This window comes from Phocoena phocoena, chromosome 14 (genome assembly GCF_963924675.1).
Source record: "Phocoena phocoena chromosome 14, mPhoPho1.1, whole genome shotgun sequence".
NCBI lineage: Eukaryota > Metazoa > Chordata > Mammalia > Artiodactyla > Phocoenidae > Phocoena > Phocoena phocoena.
The window spans coordinates 4475220-4494273 of NC_089232.1; the positions used below are offsets into that span (position 1 = coordinate 4475220).

Genomic DNA, 19054 nt, shown 5'->3' on the forward strand with positions numbered 1-19054 from the left:
AGACAACACACACGGTCAGGTTCTGAAGACCACGCTAATCACCCCACCTTAGGAAACAAGGGTGTGACTTCTGAGAACAAACGCACTTTGACGTAAATCTGTCCCTTCGTTTGCTCTCACAGCATTAACAGGGGTACATGGTAAAATGCAAAAGTGTTTAAATCTCCTGGAATATTTCATGTAATTATTAACATAATTTTAGTGCACTCACTGTGTGCTATGACAATATTCATGTCAATGCAATAAGGGACTTTTCTGTGCACTAAGTTGTATGGTAAATGTTTACTTTGAAGTTGTGGACAAAAGTGAGGTTTTTCATCTGCCAACAAACCACAGTAGAGAACTACCCATGCAGTTTCCCAGGAATACGTGGCCCCATTTGTCCCTGACGTCCTAATTCCCAGAGCAAGGAAAGCCCTGATCTTGTCTTTGCAGGAGGCTGGGGACGTGAGGCATCACAAGCTCTGTGGACTCTGGGCACCCCCAGACATTTCTAAGCAGAGACACCCCAGCACGCCAACCCCATCCAACACTTCACCTGTCCTCCCCACACTCTGGACAAGCATATTTAGATAACTCTGTGAGGGTTCTAGAACTTTTACATATGCACTTGGTTGAAATATATTCAAGGTTCTTACACCAACCATTGCTACAATACTGCTGGGAAACTAGACACAAAGTCCCTGCCCTGTAATCTTTGCAGAGACCTTGTCACCAGCTGATCGGACACTTTCAATGACACCAGTCAAAGAACAGTGAGGAAACTGGAGGTCATACAGAAATGATATGAATAGCCACCAGGAAGGCACTGCACATTTCATTACTGGGTCAGACTGGATGGCTACAGTGCTTTATTTAGGTTCCCTGGGATACAGAAAACCACACAACCTTCTAACGCATGGCTTTCACTACAGTGGGTTCCACTCTCCTCGTGGAGGGAGACAAACCTCATCTGCTTCTGGTATGAAAGTGGTGGTGCGGGGCAAAAGCAAAGCAATCCTTAATCAAAGCGTCACCTAAATCAGGGTGCAAGAGAAAACTTCAGGAAGAACTAGACCTACATTTACAACACAAAACTCTAAATAGCGTAGCAGGCCCCAGCAGGACAGCTTAACATGTATTAAGCTGTAAATAAATATTTGTCAAAATTAAAACTTTTTTTTTTTTTTTTTTTGGCCACAAGGCTTGAGGGATCTTAGTTCCCTGACCAGGGATCGAACCCAGGCCCCCAACAGTGGAAGTGCGGAGTCCTAGCCACCGAACTGCCAGGGACTTCCCCAAAATTAAAACTTTGAAAGGCATTCCATTAGTAAGCATTTTTCACTGGCCCTATACAAGGTGTGACCATAATATGACAGGCTTATTCTTGGAAGCTGTAGAAACATCCACACCCAACAAGTACCCTCCTTCAAAGTGACCCTCCAAAGGCTAAAACTGGATCCAAACGCTACCGGCCACTTGTAGAATTTTTTGAGAACATCCTTCCAAATCAGTTAGTGAATGATACACAACTGTGTCGTTAATAAATAATTTCTTGCTTTATCCACTTCTTGCTTTAAAACCATACCTCTTTCTTTAAGAAGCTGAACTCAAAGTACACGACGGCATACCTTATTCACTGAATTTTGCTTTGAATGATGTAAAGCTATGATCTCAAATCAAATCTATTATACAGAGTGAAGGTTCTCTACTACTAACATTGTTCAAAGGAATTGACATAAGCAATTCCAGAATTCCAGATGAAGTTTGGGGGATACAGCCTGGGTGGAGTTAGTGGACCTGAGCAACACTGAATGGGCATCAAACTCTGAAAATTCTTGGTGCCTGACCATCCACCCCAACACTATTGTCTTATTTCATGAGATCCAAGAGGCCCCTTTTAAGGCTTCCATTTTAGCACCAGATCACTTGCCTACACTTTTTTTTTTTTTTTTTTTTTTGCCGCATGCGGGATCTTAGTTCCCGGACCAGGGATCGAACCCGGGCCCCCTGCAGTAGAAGCGTGGAGTCTCAACCACTGGACGGCCAGGGAAGTTCCGCTTTGGGATACATCTGGCTGATCCATACTTTCATTTCTTTGAAACAAAGAGTAACGAAAATCTACTTTAAATTTTTCTTAAAAGAATTCAAGAACATCTACTCTTTTACATAACATATTCAACTTTCACATCGCAGCTTAGAATACATGAATTCCACAAAATGCCACCAAGTGCTTTTAACAAGGAGTTCAATACTTACGCCATGATGCCCGACAGGTGGAACATCTCGGCTGTGATGTAGGACAAGTAGCTGTACAGGAAGACGAAGAGCGGTTCGATCACGCGGATGTTGTGTGTGAAGCGAGTGGTAAACGCCGCAATGAAGCCCAGGAAGATGCCGATCAGCACGCCGCCAATCCCCACGACAAAGAAGTTGGCGATTCCGGCAAACACGTCGATGGTCTCGATGGTCTTCATCTGACAGAAAGACTTGAACAGGTTGTACAAGACCTGTGGGAGAGGCAGAGGGCACGTCAGGACCCCCCAACTTCCCCGACATCCTCACGGCCCCAGAAATCTTCCTGCCTCCTAACAAGGGCGTGTCTTCCGTGCCCCAAAGTGGACGATCAGTGGAAGTGACTGGGCATCTCTTTTTTTTTTTTTTTTTTTTTTTTTGCGGTACGTGGGCCTCTCACTGCTGTGGCCTCTCCCATTGAGGAGCACAGGCTCCGGACGCACAGGCTCAGCGGCCATGGCTCACGGGCCCAGCCGCTCCGCGGCATGTGGGATCTTCCCGGACCGGGGCATGAACCCGTGTCCCCTGCATCGGCAGGCGGACTCAACCACTGCGCCAGCAGGGAAGCCCGTCTTTATTTCACATTTTAACAGTGCATTTAATAGCTGCAAACAAAAAGCATTGATGAAAGCGTGTCATCAAGAAAACTATTTCTAGACGTGAGAGAGAGGAAACTTCAAAGTTAATTTACGTGACCTACTGCTAAAACATCACTTTTTGGATCCTAAAGGATTATTTTAAATGGCTTGGTTGCCCTTCAACATACCCTGCTTGCGTTGCCAATGCTTGGGAAGGAGTATGTCACAGAGAAAGCTTGTGAGTGCTGGCTGTGAATTTAGGGACACTTCAAGGCCCCTGCTGTGGGGTTGCACCATGGAAGGGACCCACTCATCCATACAGGTCCCCTCCCTGAAGACATCCTCCTCCCAGGTCACTGAGGTCCTTGCCCCGCCCACACATGCACCTCTGGTGAAACACAAGACCTGATGGGGTTTTCTTCCAGCCAAGAGACAGCAACCAGTGTGTGTGTGTGTGTGTGTGTGTGTGTGTGTGTGTATCTACTGTAACTCCATGCACATGTGTCCTTCTAAAGTGACGAGACTACACTGTTGCTTGGTTTCTGAAAATTTTACACAGTCTTTTACATAGTTTAATTAAGTCTTCAAAAATGTCAGGCGTTCACACCTGCCGGGCAGGATGCTTTCAAACATGTTTCCAAGGACCACTGAGCAAATGGCATGGGAAGTGATACCTTCCTCCGGAGTAATTTTTTCATGAAGGCAGCAAGTGAAATACAGTCAGGCACATGCCCTGCTTCTTGTGCTATTTGCAGAGGGAATCTCCAGGGAAGCCAGCTAATGGGACACTGGGATAAACACCTCTGGAGTACAGGCCGTACTACACCCTCCTTGGGATTCTGAGAAACTCAAAATTAAACCCATCCGTCCACGGGCACACAAAACGTCAGAGGCGATACCAAGGATCCAGGTCTCCTACCTCTGGGTCAGTTCTTCAATTTTAACCATGAGAATGAATCAGACACTCTGCTAACCAGAGTGTGTCCTGGCAAAAAGCCATTTCACCCTTTTCTACTTCACTAACGGTCCTTTATAGCCTACACATTACAGGTTTTGGGGAACTTTTTCCTCTTTTCTACCGGATCATAAACTCCTTGTAATTAAGGATCTCGCCTTACTATGATTTACTTCTTCCATGTTGCCTAGTAGATGACAATAAATGTCTGTTGGTTTTGACAAAAAACAAAAAAAAAAAACCAGTGTATTATTACTTAGAAAGCAGTGGGCTTTTCCCTTCTCTTGATTGTTGGTGTAACAGTTGAGAGCATTTGGTATCGGACCTCCAAGAAATGACTTGAGTTTAAGAGAAGAAAAAAAGCAACTCACAAGCCTGAGGACTTAAATATCCTGAAGGGTCATCATTTGCCAGAAAAGAACCAGCTTCAAGTCGTCTGCTTCCTCGCATCCAGAGACTCTGCTGCATACGTCAGATTTCATCCACATCAACACGCCATGATCACTTCCTGAGAGCGGATCGGACATGTTCTATATTTACCCCTTGCCTCTAAAGAGCCCAGGCCAAAAGGTGACGGTCACCCGTCACCTGCTGCCCAGGGAGAGGGACAGGTTTTCCAGCCTCCAGCCCTGCACAGATAGCCTCCCCGGGCCACTCGGGCTCTGCGTTCCGACCCCCGGTTTCCACTTGCCTGCCTCCCTCCCACACCAGTTGAGTGCCCCCTGCAGCTACTACAAGACTCACTTTCCTTTATTCCATTCCTCACTCCCAAGTTGAAAATCGTTGGCCGCCCGACTTAGGGAGGAAGGCTCAATACACCTGATGCATTTTTTTAATGCTTTGCGACACCCTGCGGTCTAGAACAGGGTCTCACCACGGCTCTACAAAGCACACTGTATGTATTCAGCCCTGCCCTGGGCTTCTCTTGATAGAAACCCAGCCCCCAAACGGAGGGAAACTCTATCTGTCTTCCATGGCGCCGCTCAAGTCGCTGTTCCTCTCCGGCCTTCCTGGATTCCTACGGCGCCTGCGAGTTGTCCTTCCCTCTGCCCCTCCTGCAACACAGATGATGCCCCAAAGCATCTGGCATTTGGGGACGTGCCATCCTGTGTCGCTGGTGTTGCCTCTTGAATGCCAACCTCATTTCCTCCGAGGAATTAGAAATTCCCTGTGCACAGAACCCACGTCTTCTCCTCTTTCCGTCTCAGCTCCCCTCCCTACCCCATCTAGACACTGATGAAGCCTCCAAAGGAAGCTCAGGTACTCATTCCACAGGAACAACGGGAATACACCGGAATCTTTTCCAAGCTGTTTTCCAGGCAGCCCCAGCCATGGCATCTCTCAAACGCACATTCTGTGTTTAATATCCCTTTAGGTTTTGCAAAGAGTAAAGCTGAGTCACAGGCTCTGCACTTTCAGGGCGCTGTCAGAAGCTCCAGTTTCATCATTCCACTTCCTCGGATGCTGGGGCCACCTTACGAGAAACTAGCTTAGGTAGAGACGTTACCTTGACAACCAGAAAGCTTTCCATAACCTCCCACCTGTTGTACACTGAACCTGATACCTAGGGATGGGCACAAGATAAAATTCTTTTAGTTACAACCAGCCATAACCCCACAGTTAGTTCATGCCAGTTACGTCCTTTAATTTTACCACAAGGGAATCTATATAGAAAGGTGCTTTTGAAGTTATAATTTATATGTAGTATATGTATTATGTATGTGGCTACAATTATGTCTCTAGTTGGTCTGTGCAAAGTTGACCTCAACTTGACAACTGTATCTTTAGAAAACCGAAAAGCCAGGGGTGCCTGTTTGCTGGATTCCATCAATATAACAGGCTAATGTGACAGCTGAGTACTTTCAAGTGTTTCTATTCATTATTATTTTTTTTAAAAATACTTGTGTATATTAAAATTAGATATGATCTGTTTTGAACTTTGATTTAAAATGTGCAACAGTGCAGTGAAATCATGTACTGCAAGGATGCAAACAATACAGGGTTTTTGTTCAGCATAGCTCTGTTCCAGAAAAAGTTTTCAGGTCACTTTTCCTGATATGAAACACAAAGGAGAATCATTTTTGCATAAGTAATTTTAAATCTGTTCTGCTATTTGCAAAAGCCAAATTAAGTACCAAGTGGTCACTCTTTACTCTCCAGCTTCCTGAGTTAAATTCCACTGCATGGCACACAACGTCTGGGCCATTGGTGTGTATCCCTAGCTTCTGATTTAAGAGCCAGCTCTCCTTAACCAACTCTAGTTAGGGTAGACTGAGGAAACTCTTTTAAGTGTTCTTGGAAAATGTGTCAGAATATTCAGTGGTTGCCTTCACACCTTCTAGAAATTACCATGTAAGCCTAACTCATTCGATCATGGACCACAATGGAAACAGCAGTACTTCTCAGATAGCTGAGAACCTGAACAATCTTTACCCAACAGGGGAAAGTTTGAAAGGTTTTCTTAAAATACTTCTTATAAGGAAAAGCACAAAAATCCTATTTAAAAATCTCAGCTTTTTCTTTTTTGACTGTCATTTCTCCAGTTAATTCCAATCTATGATAGCCCCAGACCACAGAACAAAGAGTTTGACTTCAATTTATATTATGTATTATCAATTTCCCTTTGCTTTGAGACATTTTTATGGTAGATTTTCTCCCTTTCAAATCTTCTAAGCTCACTTTTGAACTTCCCAGTTAATTGCCTGACCTACAATTCTGCTCATCCTCCAGCCTATGTTTTTTGTTTGTTTGTTTGTTTGTTTGCGGTACACGGGCCTCTCACTCTTGTGGCCTCTCCCGTGGCGGAGCACAGGCTCTGGACGTGCAGGCTCAGCGGCCATGGCTCACGGGCCCAGCCCCTCCGCGGCACGTGGGATCCTCCCGGACCGGGGCATGAACCTGTGTCCCCTGCATCTCAACCACTGCACCACCAGGGAAGCCCCGAGCCTACATTTTTAACCTGACTCTCTCTGTTTAATCTCTACCCTTCTAGTTGCAGCATTTAGTGACTCAGCCTTCTCCATGTATGCAGCAGGGTCTATGTTTTTCCTACCTTTCCCTAACCCATGAGTTCCTTAAACCCTCCTAGAGATAAGACCAGATGAACGAATCAAAGAATCTTCTATAAAACATCTCTACCTCTATTCTTTGAGAACACCTGACTAGGAGACAAAAATTATAATTTTTTATACCATTTTCGAATTGTTCCTAACACCTGGGCAATTCAGCCCACTACTCAGCCAGTCTGGTGAAGGAAATACCTGGTGGGTTATTCTTCAGTGGTAGGTGGGCAAACCCTCCCAAGCATGCCCTGATATCTGTGGGAGGTGGCTTTAAGGGTCCGCATGGCTTTTGGCCCAGGGTAAAGAACCTACCAATGAAGCCTCTTTCATTTGAAACCATTAGAGTCCTTCTGACTCACAGGCTTTGGCCTGGAAACAAGGGCTCCACAACTAAAGAGCAGCCATGCCCTTTCTCCGTCCTTGGCCCATTTCCTGCCGTGGAATGGCTGGCCCTCAACCTGGCTCACTGCCCTCTCTGGGTCAGCGCTCCATCTCGACCGTAAAACCACATCTGATGGCTTCGAGCCTCTGGACAGAAAGCACAGGATGTGCCTCTGGAAGGCACGCTTTAAAGGGTAGTTTAGCCAGATCGTTTGCTGAGATCTGATTCTTGACACGCTCAAAGAATGGACCACCGAGGCGACTGAATGAGAAATCTCAGAAGAGAAGGGAAAGCAGTGCAAAGACACAGCAGGTCCTTCTGAAACTGACCTGATGTTGCTACCTTGCCCTAGGAGGAATGCAGCAGGGTGCTATTATTTCTTTGTAATGTTTCCTATACCCTAAATAGACCCAAGATTCCCACATTGAAATTCCCACAGTCTCCCTAGAACCAAGGTAAAAATGTATATATCAAACATTAGTCACAATGGAAAACTTCATGCCTCCGGAAAAGAGAATGAGTTATAAAATATCTTCATTGTTATGGCAGTTTCCCAGTTAAAATTTAATACTGGTGAGTTAATGACTAAGGACCGTTAATGAATAATGGAATAAATGAAGTGGATTTTGTTACTTGAGTGAGGTAACTGCACTGCCTCAAAATAGCTCTTAGCTATACTAAAAAATGGCATTTCCTTATCAGTAAATTATTTTTATGTAATAATATCCACATGGAGTTAACGAACATCCTTAAAGGTGGTATTTTATTCAGGTCAGGGGTCTGAATACAGGCTAACAGAGAATAATGTTGGTTTCTATGTTAACTTGTTTTTTGTGTGTCACATTATTGTAACATTTAACTGAATTATTAAAAGGATATTCTAAGCTTGTTTCTGAAGCTGATCACAGTAATCTACCTTTGGATGAGGATGAGATGCCCCATGACCTACACACAGGACATTACACATACTGGAAAAGACATCATTTAAAGAACCTTCTCGGGGACTGGCCCTGGTGGTCCAGTGGTTAAGAATCCACCTTCCAGTGCAGGGGACGTACGTTCGATCCCTGGTGGGGGAATTAAGATCCCACATGCTGTGGGGCAACTAAGCCCGCGCGCCACAACTACTGAGCCCACACGCTCTGAAGCCTGCGAGCCACAACAGAGAGAAGCCCGCAGGCTGCAACGGAGATCCTGCGTGCCGCAACTAAGACACGGCACAGCCAAATAAATAAATTTTTCAAAAATGAAAATTTTAAAAAGTGACAAATTACAAAAAGAATCCTCTCTCCAACTTCGAAGGAAGGTCCCTCATCAGGCATTCATTAAGTAACACATACACACTAAAAGTGAAGCGAATTGACTCTTTTTTTTCTTGAAATCTATGTTAACTTTGAAATGAATCAGGAATACCATTTTAATAATAGGAACTAACTAACAGAGGGGATAATATAAATTACTTAAGTTACTTAAATACACTTTATTTCACATTTCCTTCAATTTTCTTATTTGCAAAATGGGAAGAATACCTATTTCATAGGCTGTTATGAAACTCCGAGCACAAGGTATGCCTTCGCTACCATTCCTATCACCATCACTACTACAGAATCCTGGCTAACCTAAAACAGCATCACCAGTGCCCACCGACTGGTTAACCAGCCCAAGGTCACCTGAGTGTCCTTGGCTGGTGGAGAAGGTCTGGACAGCCATGTGGGTGCGGGGAGAGGCTTCTCCCCTGAGCTCAGGAAGCAGTTCAATGCTCCTAATGTTAAGCTCATGACAGCCTCTGACTCTAATTATGTGGCAATTAGTGAGAATTAAAAATAATCTGCATTTTCTGAATAAATACCCATTTATGGGGAAATGGTGAGGACCCAGAGTCTGCTGGCTGAGCAAGAAGAGAAGTGAGTTGTGTGACGAAAAATCTGCCTCCGATCCGGAAATAAAAAATACACCCTCCCCAGAGGGAGAACAGCACTCAGGGGGCGTGATCCTTTCACCTGTACTATACACGCCACATCCTGAGGGCGGCACTTCCCACAAAGAACGCTGGGACCTTGAGTCCTTTGAATTCGGATCAAAACCCATCACTGCTGAAGCTGTCACAGTGAGAAACCTCCAGGGATACACAGGTCACAGTCACTGTGATGCTTCTCTGGCAGCAGCAAAGCCGTACAAGCAGGGACCAGCCACGTAGCTGGCAGGATCCAGGCAAAATGAAGTGAGGGGCCCTTTGTAGAATCACAGATAAATAACAAATAATAAATTTACTGAGAATTTTAAGACAGCGAGAACAGAGCCTTGAACCAAGTGAGGGGCCTTTCCCAGCGCAGGGATGGGGACCGACCGCCCAGCTGCCTGATCTGCAGACAGGGTCTCCCCTCGGCGGCTGGCGGGAGGCGGCCCCGGCCCGGTGGAGTGATGTCGTGTGAACCGTCACTCACCACTGTCACGGCATCGTTCAGCAGGGACTCCCCAAAGACCAGGATGTAGAGCTGCTCGTTGACGTGGATATTCTCGAAGACAGCGAGCACGGCCACGGGGTCCACAGCCGAGATTAAGCTGCCAAAGAGCAGATTCTGGAGCAAAGTGATGTCACTCAGGCCGAAGGCTTCGATCTGGCAGATCCCAAACAGAGACACCCCGATGCCAATGGAATTCCAAAGCGTCCCGACCACGGCGTACCAGAAGATGGTGCCGATGTTCTCGAAGAACGGGCGGGTGGGCATGAAATAGCCCGCGTCCAGCACAATGGGGGGGAGGAGGTACAGGAAAAACACATCCGTCTTCATGGCCGGGGGGGATTTCTCATCCACTCCGAAAATAATCCCACCCAGCAGAAGTCCAACCATGATGAGAAGGCAGCTCTCAGGCACTATGGTGGGTAATTTGTGATACAGATGGAAGCCTGTGAAAGAAAAAATAAATAAAGACGAAATTTGGGTTACGTGAGAATTATGGAAAAGGCAAACTGGTTCTCTCTGACAGAACCAATAGGTCCTGTTTCAAAATCTCCCAAGGTCAACGTAATTGGCTATACGCGGGCTTTAGATATTACGATGCAAAAGTCAGGTGATCCCCTTAAAACTATTCACAAAGCACATTCAGGTACACATTTCAATTTAAATCAGAAGTGGAATACTATAGGAACACGATACCTAAACAGCACAGCTTTCATCTAAATGCCTATTTTCTTAAAGAAGACAACGCAATTTTACATTTGAAGCAATATTGTGATTCCCAACACATTTACAGATGTCACAAACCATTTCATCCTCATAAAAACCCTAAGGAGTAAGGCAAGGAGGCATTTTCACCCCTTTTTTTATTTAAGTGGAAACTGAGGCTCAAAAAGATACGGGGTCGTGCCAAGGTGGCCAGATCACAGGCCAGGTTTTGGATCACCGCTGTCTCCTCTGGTATTGAGAAGAGTTTGTAACTTGCTGAATATCAATATTTCTAATTTCAGATTCCTTCATTTGGAACGCTGAATAGGTTTAATTTTCAGATGTCTGCTCCTTCGGAGACAACCAAATCAACATCAAAGGTCCATCAGATGACTACCGAAAAGTGAGGCATATAAACACGCCATGATCTCCAATGTCATAGAGTTTCTAATCAAGGCAGGAACAGATGTGTTTACGACTTACTCTAGTATAAGGCGGTAAAGCCCCAGTCAATCACTAAGGGAACAGAGAAGAGGAAATCTGCTGAGAATGGCATGGATGAGGCAGCGTCTTGCATTAATCACATAGAGAAGGCAGGAAGAGTCTCCTAAGAAGTGAAGGAATGGAAGGAAACACCTTTTCCTAATTCATGGTGGAGCCCAGTGTGGCTTAATGCAGACACCATGTTAGGGGGCGGCCCGTAGCAGGGAAACGGGAGGGAAATGCGGGTGGTACCGGCATGTGGGCAACACAGGAAGCAACTTCACACACGGAGGTCACTTGGCAGGGCTTACGTGAGGCCAGCCCTTATTGGCAAGGCAACAGCGGGCCATCCCGAAGGCATTTCATACCTTTTAGAATTAAAGCAGCAAACGGAAATTATCTGAATTATAGGAAGACGGTATTAAAATGACAGAGTAAGTCCTTAGAAACTTACAATCACAGCAGGTTTAAAAAGTAAACCCTTAGAAGCCTACAAACCATACTGAAGTCATAGCATGAAATATGTGTGGCCCCCCCAAAAATGTAACCATAATTTGAAGAAATTTTAAATTTCTTTAAGAATTAATTTCTAAGTAATAAAGCGAACATCTTTATATTGGGTATTCAACTCATCCCTCCAGCTTGGATTATTTTCTTACTCATGTTACAGCAGACTCCAATCATCATTGGGGAATAAATGCATTCAGCTGATGCAGCCACGCCGGACCCCTGACCCTCTGGCCTGTTGACCTCTCTGTGTTCAACAAAGAAGTTAAAAAAATATGCCCACAGGGCTTCCCTGGTGGCGCAGTGGTTGAGAGTCCGCCTGCCGATGCAGGGGATGCGGGTTCGTGCCCGGGTCCGGCAAGATCCCACGTGCCGCGGAGCGGCTGGGCCCGTGAGCCATGGCCACTGAGCCTGTGCGTCCGGAGCCTGTGCTTCGCAACGAGAGAGGCCACAACAGTGAGAGGCCCGCGTACCGCAAAAAAAAAAACTATGTCCACTGAAAACCACATCTTTGCAACCCCTCCGCACGCTGACTCCTGCTTCTATACCAACTTACCCTGTAAGATAAGGATGTCCTGGTACAGCCTCTCTGGCCCCCTGGGTTCCAGTGCAATCTGCTCCTTGGTGGAATGGAGAGCACAAAGGGCCAATCTGAGGGCGCCCTGTGTGCCCTGGGCCATAACAGCTGCCCCCTGGCTTGGAATCCAGCTCTCCGACTCCCTGCGTGTGGCCTCGGAGGCGTTCCCACCAGGCCCAGGCCAGGTGTACTCAGCTGTGAAATGGGGACACACACACCCTTCCCATAAAGAGTGGTAACAGTAACTAACCACTGGCCTGCAATGTCACGTATGCCCAGACATTTTGTTTTCTGTCTCTCTTCTACTTGAAAAAGCAAGAGAAAACGGTTCTCAAGAAATGCCCAGAAGCAAGGAACAGGATCTCTGCAGACCAACTGGAAACTGGACAAAGCCTGCTTTGGCGGGCTCCTGCTTCCTCTTCTGCCTTTTTCTTTCCTGTTCTGCCACCCAGACTTGGTACCCTGTGCTCTCACACGGGGGTGCCGTCCTTCACTGTGTTGAAAGGAGATCCTTACTCCTAAGAACGGAGCATGGGAGACCAGGTAGGTGGGAGAAAGGAAGAAACCCTGCCTGCTTAAATGCATCAGAGGGTGGGACCAACGGCCGCCGTGCTTGCCACGTGACTGATCCTGACCAGGATCCCAGGTGAGCGGGAAACCAGGATGCAGTCAGACAGAAGGGCCACCAGGATGGAGGGCTAAAGGAGGCCTGGAGGAAGGGAAGGGAGCAGGGGAAAATCCCGTGGTCGCCAAAATCAGAGAAGAACGGCAACAGGCCAAGCGCACTTGTTTAAGAAAACAGGTGTTTATATTTAGAAAAGGCTGTTCGCCTTTCTTTTCTGAATGCTTAGGCCATTCAGCACCGGTCTGCGTGACCCTTGCTTGAAATAGGACAGCAGTTACTGAATCTGCCCAGTTGTTCCACAGGCAAGAAGGGATTAGATGTAAGCGTAGTCACAAGAGATCTGAGTCCGGTGCTTTTGGGGGAACATAATCAGAGATGCTGAATTTTATAACCCTCCCTCCTGGCAAAAACGGTTCCACGTGGAAGTGTCTATTCTTTCACCAACCACAGGAGTCAAACCTCCTAGCAAAGCAGTTAGGCAAAACAAAACAAAATAAAGGCTTCTTAAATTTCACTGTTCACAGAATAAAACAAATAAATCAGCATTTACACATGTGCATATATTTATGGCTCCCCTGGCCACAACCAAGTATTTCTTGAAGAGAAAATGAACTTGAATAGACCAGGGTCATTATCCCACCTAATAGTATTGACAAATACATCAGTTATCGGGAGAAAACTTTTTGATGATTTTTACAAGGCTGAACATGAGCTACTGAAGGTACAATCTACTATTTAGTCCAGGGGCCAGTTAACTTCTTTCTGTAAAGGGCCTGATAGTAAATGCTTTCAGCTTGCAGGCCATACTTTGCTATTATAGTACAAAAGTAGCCAGAGTTAATATCTAAATACATCGGTGTGGGTGTATTCCGATCAAAGTTTATTTATGGGCATTGAAACTAGAGTACAATTTTATATGTCACCAAATATCATTCTTGTTTTGATTTTGTTTAACCATTTAAAAACGTCAAAGCCATTCTTGACCCACAGACCATACAGAACCATGCTGGGGGCCCTCTCTGGCCCCTGGGCTGTGGTTTACTTACCCTGGTTCAGTTTGTACCTTGTATTTCCTGCTAACTTCAATTTAGAATGTCTGGGGCATTGTACTTGTGTCATTCACTTTTTATTTCTGGAACATAAAAGTCTGTGAGGATGGATGCTTTAAAATTTATTTTATTTTAATTGCAACAGAAATTCACTTAGTGGGAAAGGGAACAGAATTAGGATCTCATACCAAATACATAGTCGAGCGACTCTATCTTCATTTCTCTTTGCATATAAGTGTTGGAATGAACTGAACTTAAAAACTAAAGATCTAGGTATAACTGAGTGCAATGCAATTAATTCACTATATTTACTCATTACACATAAAATAATCCACTTGTTAAATTCTGGAAAGAAAGCAAAGTGAACAATAACACAGGAAGCTTCCCGACAGTAGGATCCATAAAAGAGCAACAATGTAAAAATCTGAATCAGAGAAAACCACCCCTCCACCACCACCAACAACAACAACAAAATACAAAATGTTTCCCAAAAAATACAGTTTTAATTAACCAGCAGCACAACAGCAAGGGAAAGTAGAAACCTGCAGAGGTAAGAAGAGAGAAACACCTTCAGTTGAGAAACTTCTCACTGGAGGTGAATACAGACACACATATTCTAACTCATGCTCCATGTTTTAAGAGAGCCTAAAAAAATAATGATATTTATTAGATCCACAAATATTTGCCAAGCCCGTGTTAAGCAGGGGCCAAGTACCCTTGGGGACAAGGTCAGTGAGGGCAGCCTTTGTGGCTGCGAGACCCAGAACTAGCTTCCCCGGCTGGTGCTTCTTGAAGCAACTCTGGGAAGCTGTGGATTTAAAATAAAGACTATTCAGAAAATTATGCCTATTTGGTTGGAGAACAAAAGGTAAATACTTATGGAATACATCAAACTTGTTTTTAAGAGAAATAAACAAGCTTGTTCAAGTCTAAAAATGCTGACTTTATGTATCCCAATTCACATAGCAATCAAATATACAGAGGCCACAACAGTGAGAGGCCCACGTACTGCAAAAAAAAAAAAAAAAAAAAAATAGAACGGCAACATGCAATAGACAGAAGCAGAGAGAAAACAGTAAGAAATACCACTCTGATCAGATACATAAAAACAAACTGTCATCACTGCATGATAACTCTAGTCGACAAAGACCAAGTAAGAAAATTTAACTCTAAAAATAAGTAGAATCAAATTGAGGAAATAAATAATACAAGCAACTAATAAAAAGCTAAGCAAATAAATACATAAAAAGAATAGAAGTCAGTAAATAGAGCAGAATTAACCGCTCTATGTCAGTAACATTAGCCTGTGAATATGGAATTCTCACAACACTTAGTCACATGCTGGGATTGAAACATACATCTAATTTCTCTCCATCAAAAAGTAGCACAACTGTGAAGACAGAGGTCTCAAAAATGCTCCACTTATTATATCTGCAAAGGACTTATAATAATAGATTAATTGAAAATATGAAATTATAAAGGAAACATTAAAATTTTGTTGGGATTATCCCAAAGCAGAACTTAGATGGTATTTAATTTTTCCAAATGACTTGACCACTTACAAAAAAGAGAAAACCAGTATGTGTTTAGTCTTTCCATGAAGAACCTGAGAAGGAACAAGCAGAGTTAAACCCTTAAGAGGGTATTTGTTGAGTACCTTCCCTGTATAAGACTCTGAGGGGCCCAGAGATGGATCACAAATGGGCCATGTCTTCAGTGAGCTTGTATTGGCACATAAGATAAGACTGTAAGTAATTATAGTACAAGATAGAAAGTGATACATGCTATAAAAGAAGACGTATAATAAGTACCAGGGAAGTAAGGAGAGGAGGGAAATTAATTCAGATGAGGAAATTCAAGAAGGAACTGGAGCAGGTGGCATTGAGATAGCTGGACGTGGATATTTCCATTCGGAGGGGATGAAGCACGAGGAAGACAGCAGGAAAGGCTGGTTATCCTGAGCACAGGGTGGCAGGGCTGGCCTGAATGTGAAGTGTATAGGGCAAGTCAACGAGAGGGGCCATCCAACAGGCAGCAGCCACACCGTAGAAGGCCTGGAGAGCTGATCCTTCAAAACCCGCCTTTGTTCTGTGGGCAAGGGGAGGGGGAGCCAGTGAGGGTGTCTCAAACCATCCTTGTCTTCCACACATGGAGCGGACAAGCTCTTCCCAAGAAACCAGAGACCAGACTTTGGAAATGAGAGGGTCAAGGCCGTCCAGTTAGAGTTTTAAACCAGATGTATGTGATTAACCATCGGCAGAAATAAATAAAAAGTTGATGCAAACGTGTGACGAAGAAGTGTAAGAACAGCCCAAACTCCAAAGGGATCTATACATGATCTCATAAAATCCAGTCTGTAAGGAGAGCCACTCAGCACAAGGAGGGGTTAATGACAGAATCCTACTATCTAGCAATGAAAAAAAGAAAAAACCAGTTACATACAACAAAAGAAAAACTACATTGCAGCATTATATATGACAGGGAAAAAGCGAGAAATAAAAAGTATCCATCTCATTCAATCTTTTTTTTCATACAATAGACATTTATGGAGACCCCACTATGTGCTGGGTACCATATCAAAGCACTAGGGATGTAGTGATGAATACAAGGAAGTCTTTTTCACTGGAAGGCTTCAGTGATGGGCAATAAAATATATAAATCAAACAATAAATACACAGTTGACAGGTGTGATGAACACTACAAAGAAAGGCAGAGGAGGGTGAGAGTATCCAAGAGGACAGGACGGGGTAGAAGCTGACAGCAGTGTGGGCAGGGAAAGCCTCTTTGACGGGTGACATCTGAACAAAACCCTACATGAAGTGAGGGTGTGGGACATGGTGGAAGGACTTTCTAAAACAGAGAGGAACAAGGGCCCTGAGTTGGGAGCACCCTGAGCGAGGGGGCTACTGTGGCTGGCTGGAGCACGGGAAGTAAGGAGAACATGGTAGGAAATGACGAAAGAGAGGCAGCAAAATGCTAGAGCGTGCCAAGCCTGTCACCACGGGAAAGCCTCTGGACATTCTCTGAGACCAACAGGGAGCCACCGAAGGTTTCTGAACAGAGGAGTGTCATGGTCAGATTCACGGTTTTACAGGGTCATTCTGGCTGCTGTGGAAGAAGAGAAGCAGGAAGACTAGTCAAGAATCTTCCAGCAACATGGGAAAGAGATGACGGTGGCTTTCGTGAACGTGGTGGGGAGAGTGAGGAGAGGTTGGATGCTGGATATATTTTGAGAGTTGCTCCAACAGAATGTGTTGCTGGCTTGGATGAGGGATGTGAGTGTGATACTGTGATATAATAATAATTTTTTTAAAAAGCTATTTTGTTCTTCATCCCCAGTTCCTGGGCAGAGCTCCTAAAACCTTGCTAACTCCCTAAGTGATAAAGGTGCTAAGAGTCTCTTTTGTTCTACTATTTGGTCTTTGCCTTCAAGTCCCAACACAGAGTTCTTAACTTCCTTGGAATTTTCTGGGTGATAGGAGCATCTTTTGCTCTAATCTTAGTAGGCTCCTGGATACGTTACCAGAAAGACCAACTATGAGTAGAAGCTTGGAATGTTCAGCTCCACCCCTCCCCCACCACTGGCGGTGGCCATACTAATTGATCTGGCCCATGTGATGGAGCCTCAATAAAAGCCCCTCAACTACGGGGTTCAGAGAGCTCCTGGGTTGATGAACAAATCTACCCACTGGGAAGGTGGTACATGCCAACTGCACAGGGACAGAAGCTCCTGAACTCTACACCCTTCCAGACCTTACTCCATGTATCTCTCTATCTAGCTGTTCATCCGTATCCTTTCTTATACAATAACCCAGTCAACATAACTGTTTCCCTGAGTTCTGTGAGCTGTGCTAGCAAATTATTGAACCCATGGAAGGCATCATGAGAACCCCAGTTTATAGTCAGCCAGTAAGAAGCAAAGGTGACCACCTGGGACTCACAGATGGCAGCAGCAATGGGGGCGGTGTTGTGAGACTGAGCCCTGGATGAGTGGGATCTGATGCCAAGTCCAGGGTGATAATATCAGAACTGAACTGAACTGCAGGACACCCAGCTACAGTCCACAGAGGATGGAGAACTACGTGGTGTGGAAAACCCACACACATTCTGGTGGCCAGAAGCCTTCTGTGAGTGAAGAGAGGAAAAACAGGGAGTGTGTTTTCTTTCAGTGAGACAGATGCATCAAAGGTGAATCCAAGGCTTTCGGCTCAAACATCTGGGTACAGAGTGGGGTTATTTACTGAGATGAGAACAGGGAGAGAGGAGATTTCAGGGGAGAAAAATTGAGATTGTAAATGCCAACCAGAATCTCCTTGGAAAACACCCAAGGGAGCTTAACAAGTTGACAGCAAGATCTAGCTAGAAGAAATGGCAGACGATTTCTATTGAACATCATAGATGAGCGATGAGCTGCTACTTTTTTTTTTAAAAAAAAATGTTGTAAATGCTCTTTATTAGTTTTCAACTTTCAGTATCAGCTTAGAGGTGAAAGACGTTAACTATGGTTACAGGCCAGAATGTAAATCTTACCAACCTTGAAAATATAAAAATAAAGGTATATCTGGTCAAAACTGGATGGAAGAGATAAAGTTCTTAATATACTCATTTTTGAAAATGGGAACTGAGAGATATTGGCTAAAACTGATACAGCAACAAAAAACTCGTCAGGAAATTAAAAGCACTTACCTCTGTAAAGCAGGTCTAGGCTTAAGGAACTGGGGGAACTGTTATTTGTTATAAGCTCTTTAGGATAACTTAAAAAAATTTTTTAATACCATACCTATACTACTTTCATTAAAAACAATAAAAAACAATACTCAATGTTATTTTAATTGAATAACACACCACTGTCAAAAATACTGCCCTGTGTTCTTATTAAGCCCATAATGGACAACGGGGTGAAACAGCAAGTCCAAATAATGTCAAACAGTGGTACAACAATGGGGAAAGAAAGCATAATTTAATCAGAGGTATCAGAGGTCATAAATAAAGAGAAATCACACACACACATAAATACACACACGTTTCTTTTTTGCTTCTACAACTGTAGAAAATTCCATATAGATCAAAGACTTTAAAATTTTAAAAATCTATGAAAACAAGAAAAATCCTATGCTGCAATCATCTCACTTACAAAGAAGTGACATATTATAACCAGTGGCCAAAAAGTAAAGAATTTTAAGATAAAGACTAGGTATGCCTGAATTCACCTTTGTAAAGTCTGCAAAAAAAAAGTAAGAAAATGAAGATTAAAAAAACAAAAATCCAACTGTTGCTTCTGGGAAGATGGAGTATGTATTCTTCTCTATTCCTCCCACTTAGGACACTTAAAAAGCCTAGGTATCATGTACAAAACAGGCGCAAGGAGACTCTGAAAGATGGAGAGACGAAGGAG

The 19054-nt window shown here is 44.2% G+C and overlaps 1 protein-coding gene across 1 annotated transcript in view; it reads right to left on the reverse strand.

Moving 5' to 3' along the window:
• SLC9A2 (solute carrier family 9 member A2) overlaps nucleotides 1-19054 on the reverse strand; it is an 85156-nt gene that overhangs the window by 40972 nt on the left and 25130 nt on the right. Inside the window, exons 2-3 of the mRNA XM_065890776.1 lie at nucleotides 9696-10159; nucleotides 2239-2489 (exon numbers count right to left, since the gene is read on the reverse strand). Coding sequence (XP_065746848.1) covers nucleotides 2239-2489; nucleotides 9696-10159 — 715 coding nt within the window. The remainder of the gene's footprint in view (nucleotides 1-2238; nucleotides 2490-9695; nucleotides 10160-19054) is intronic.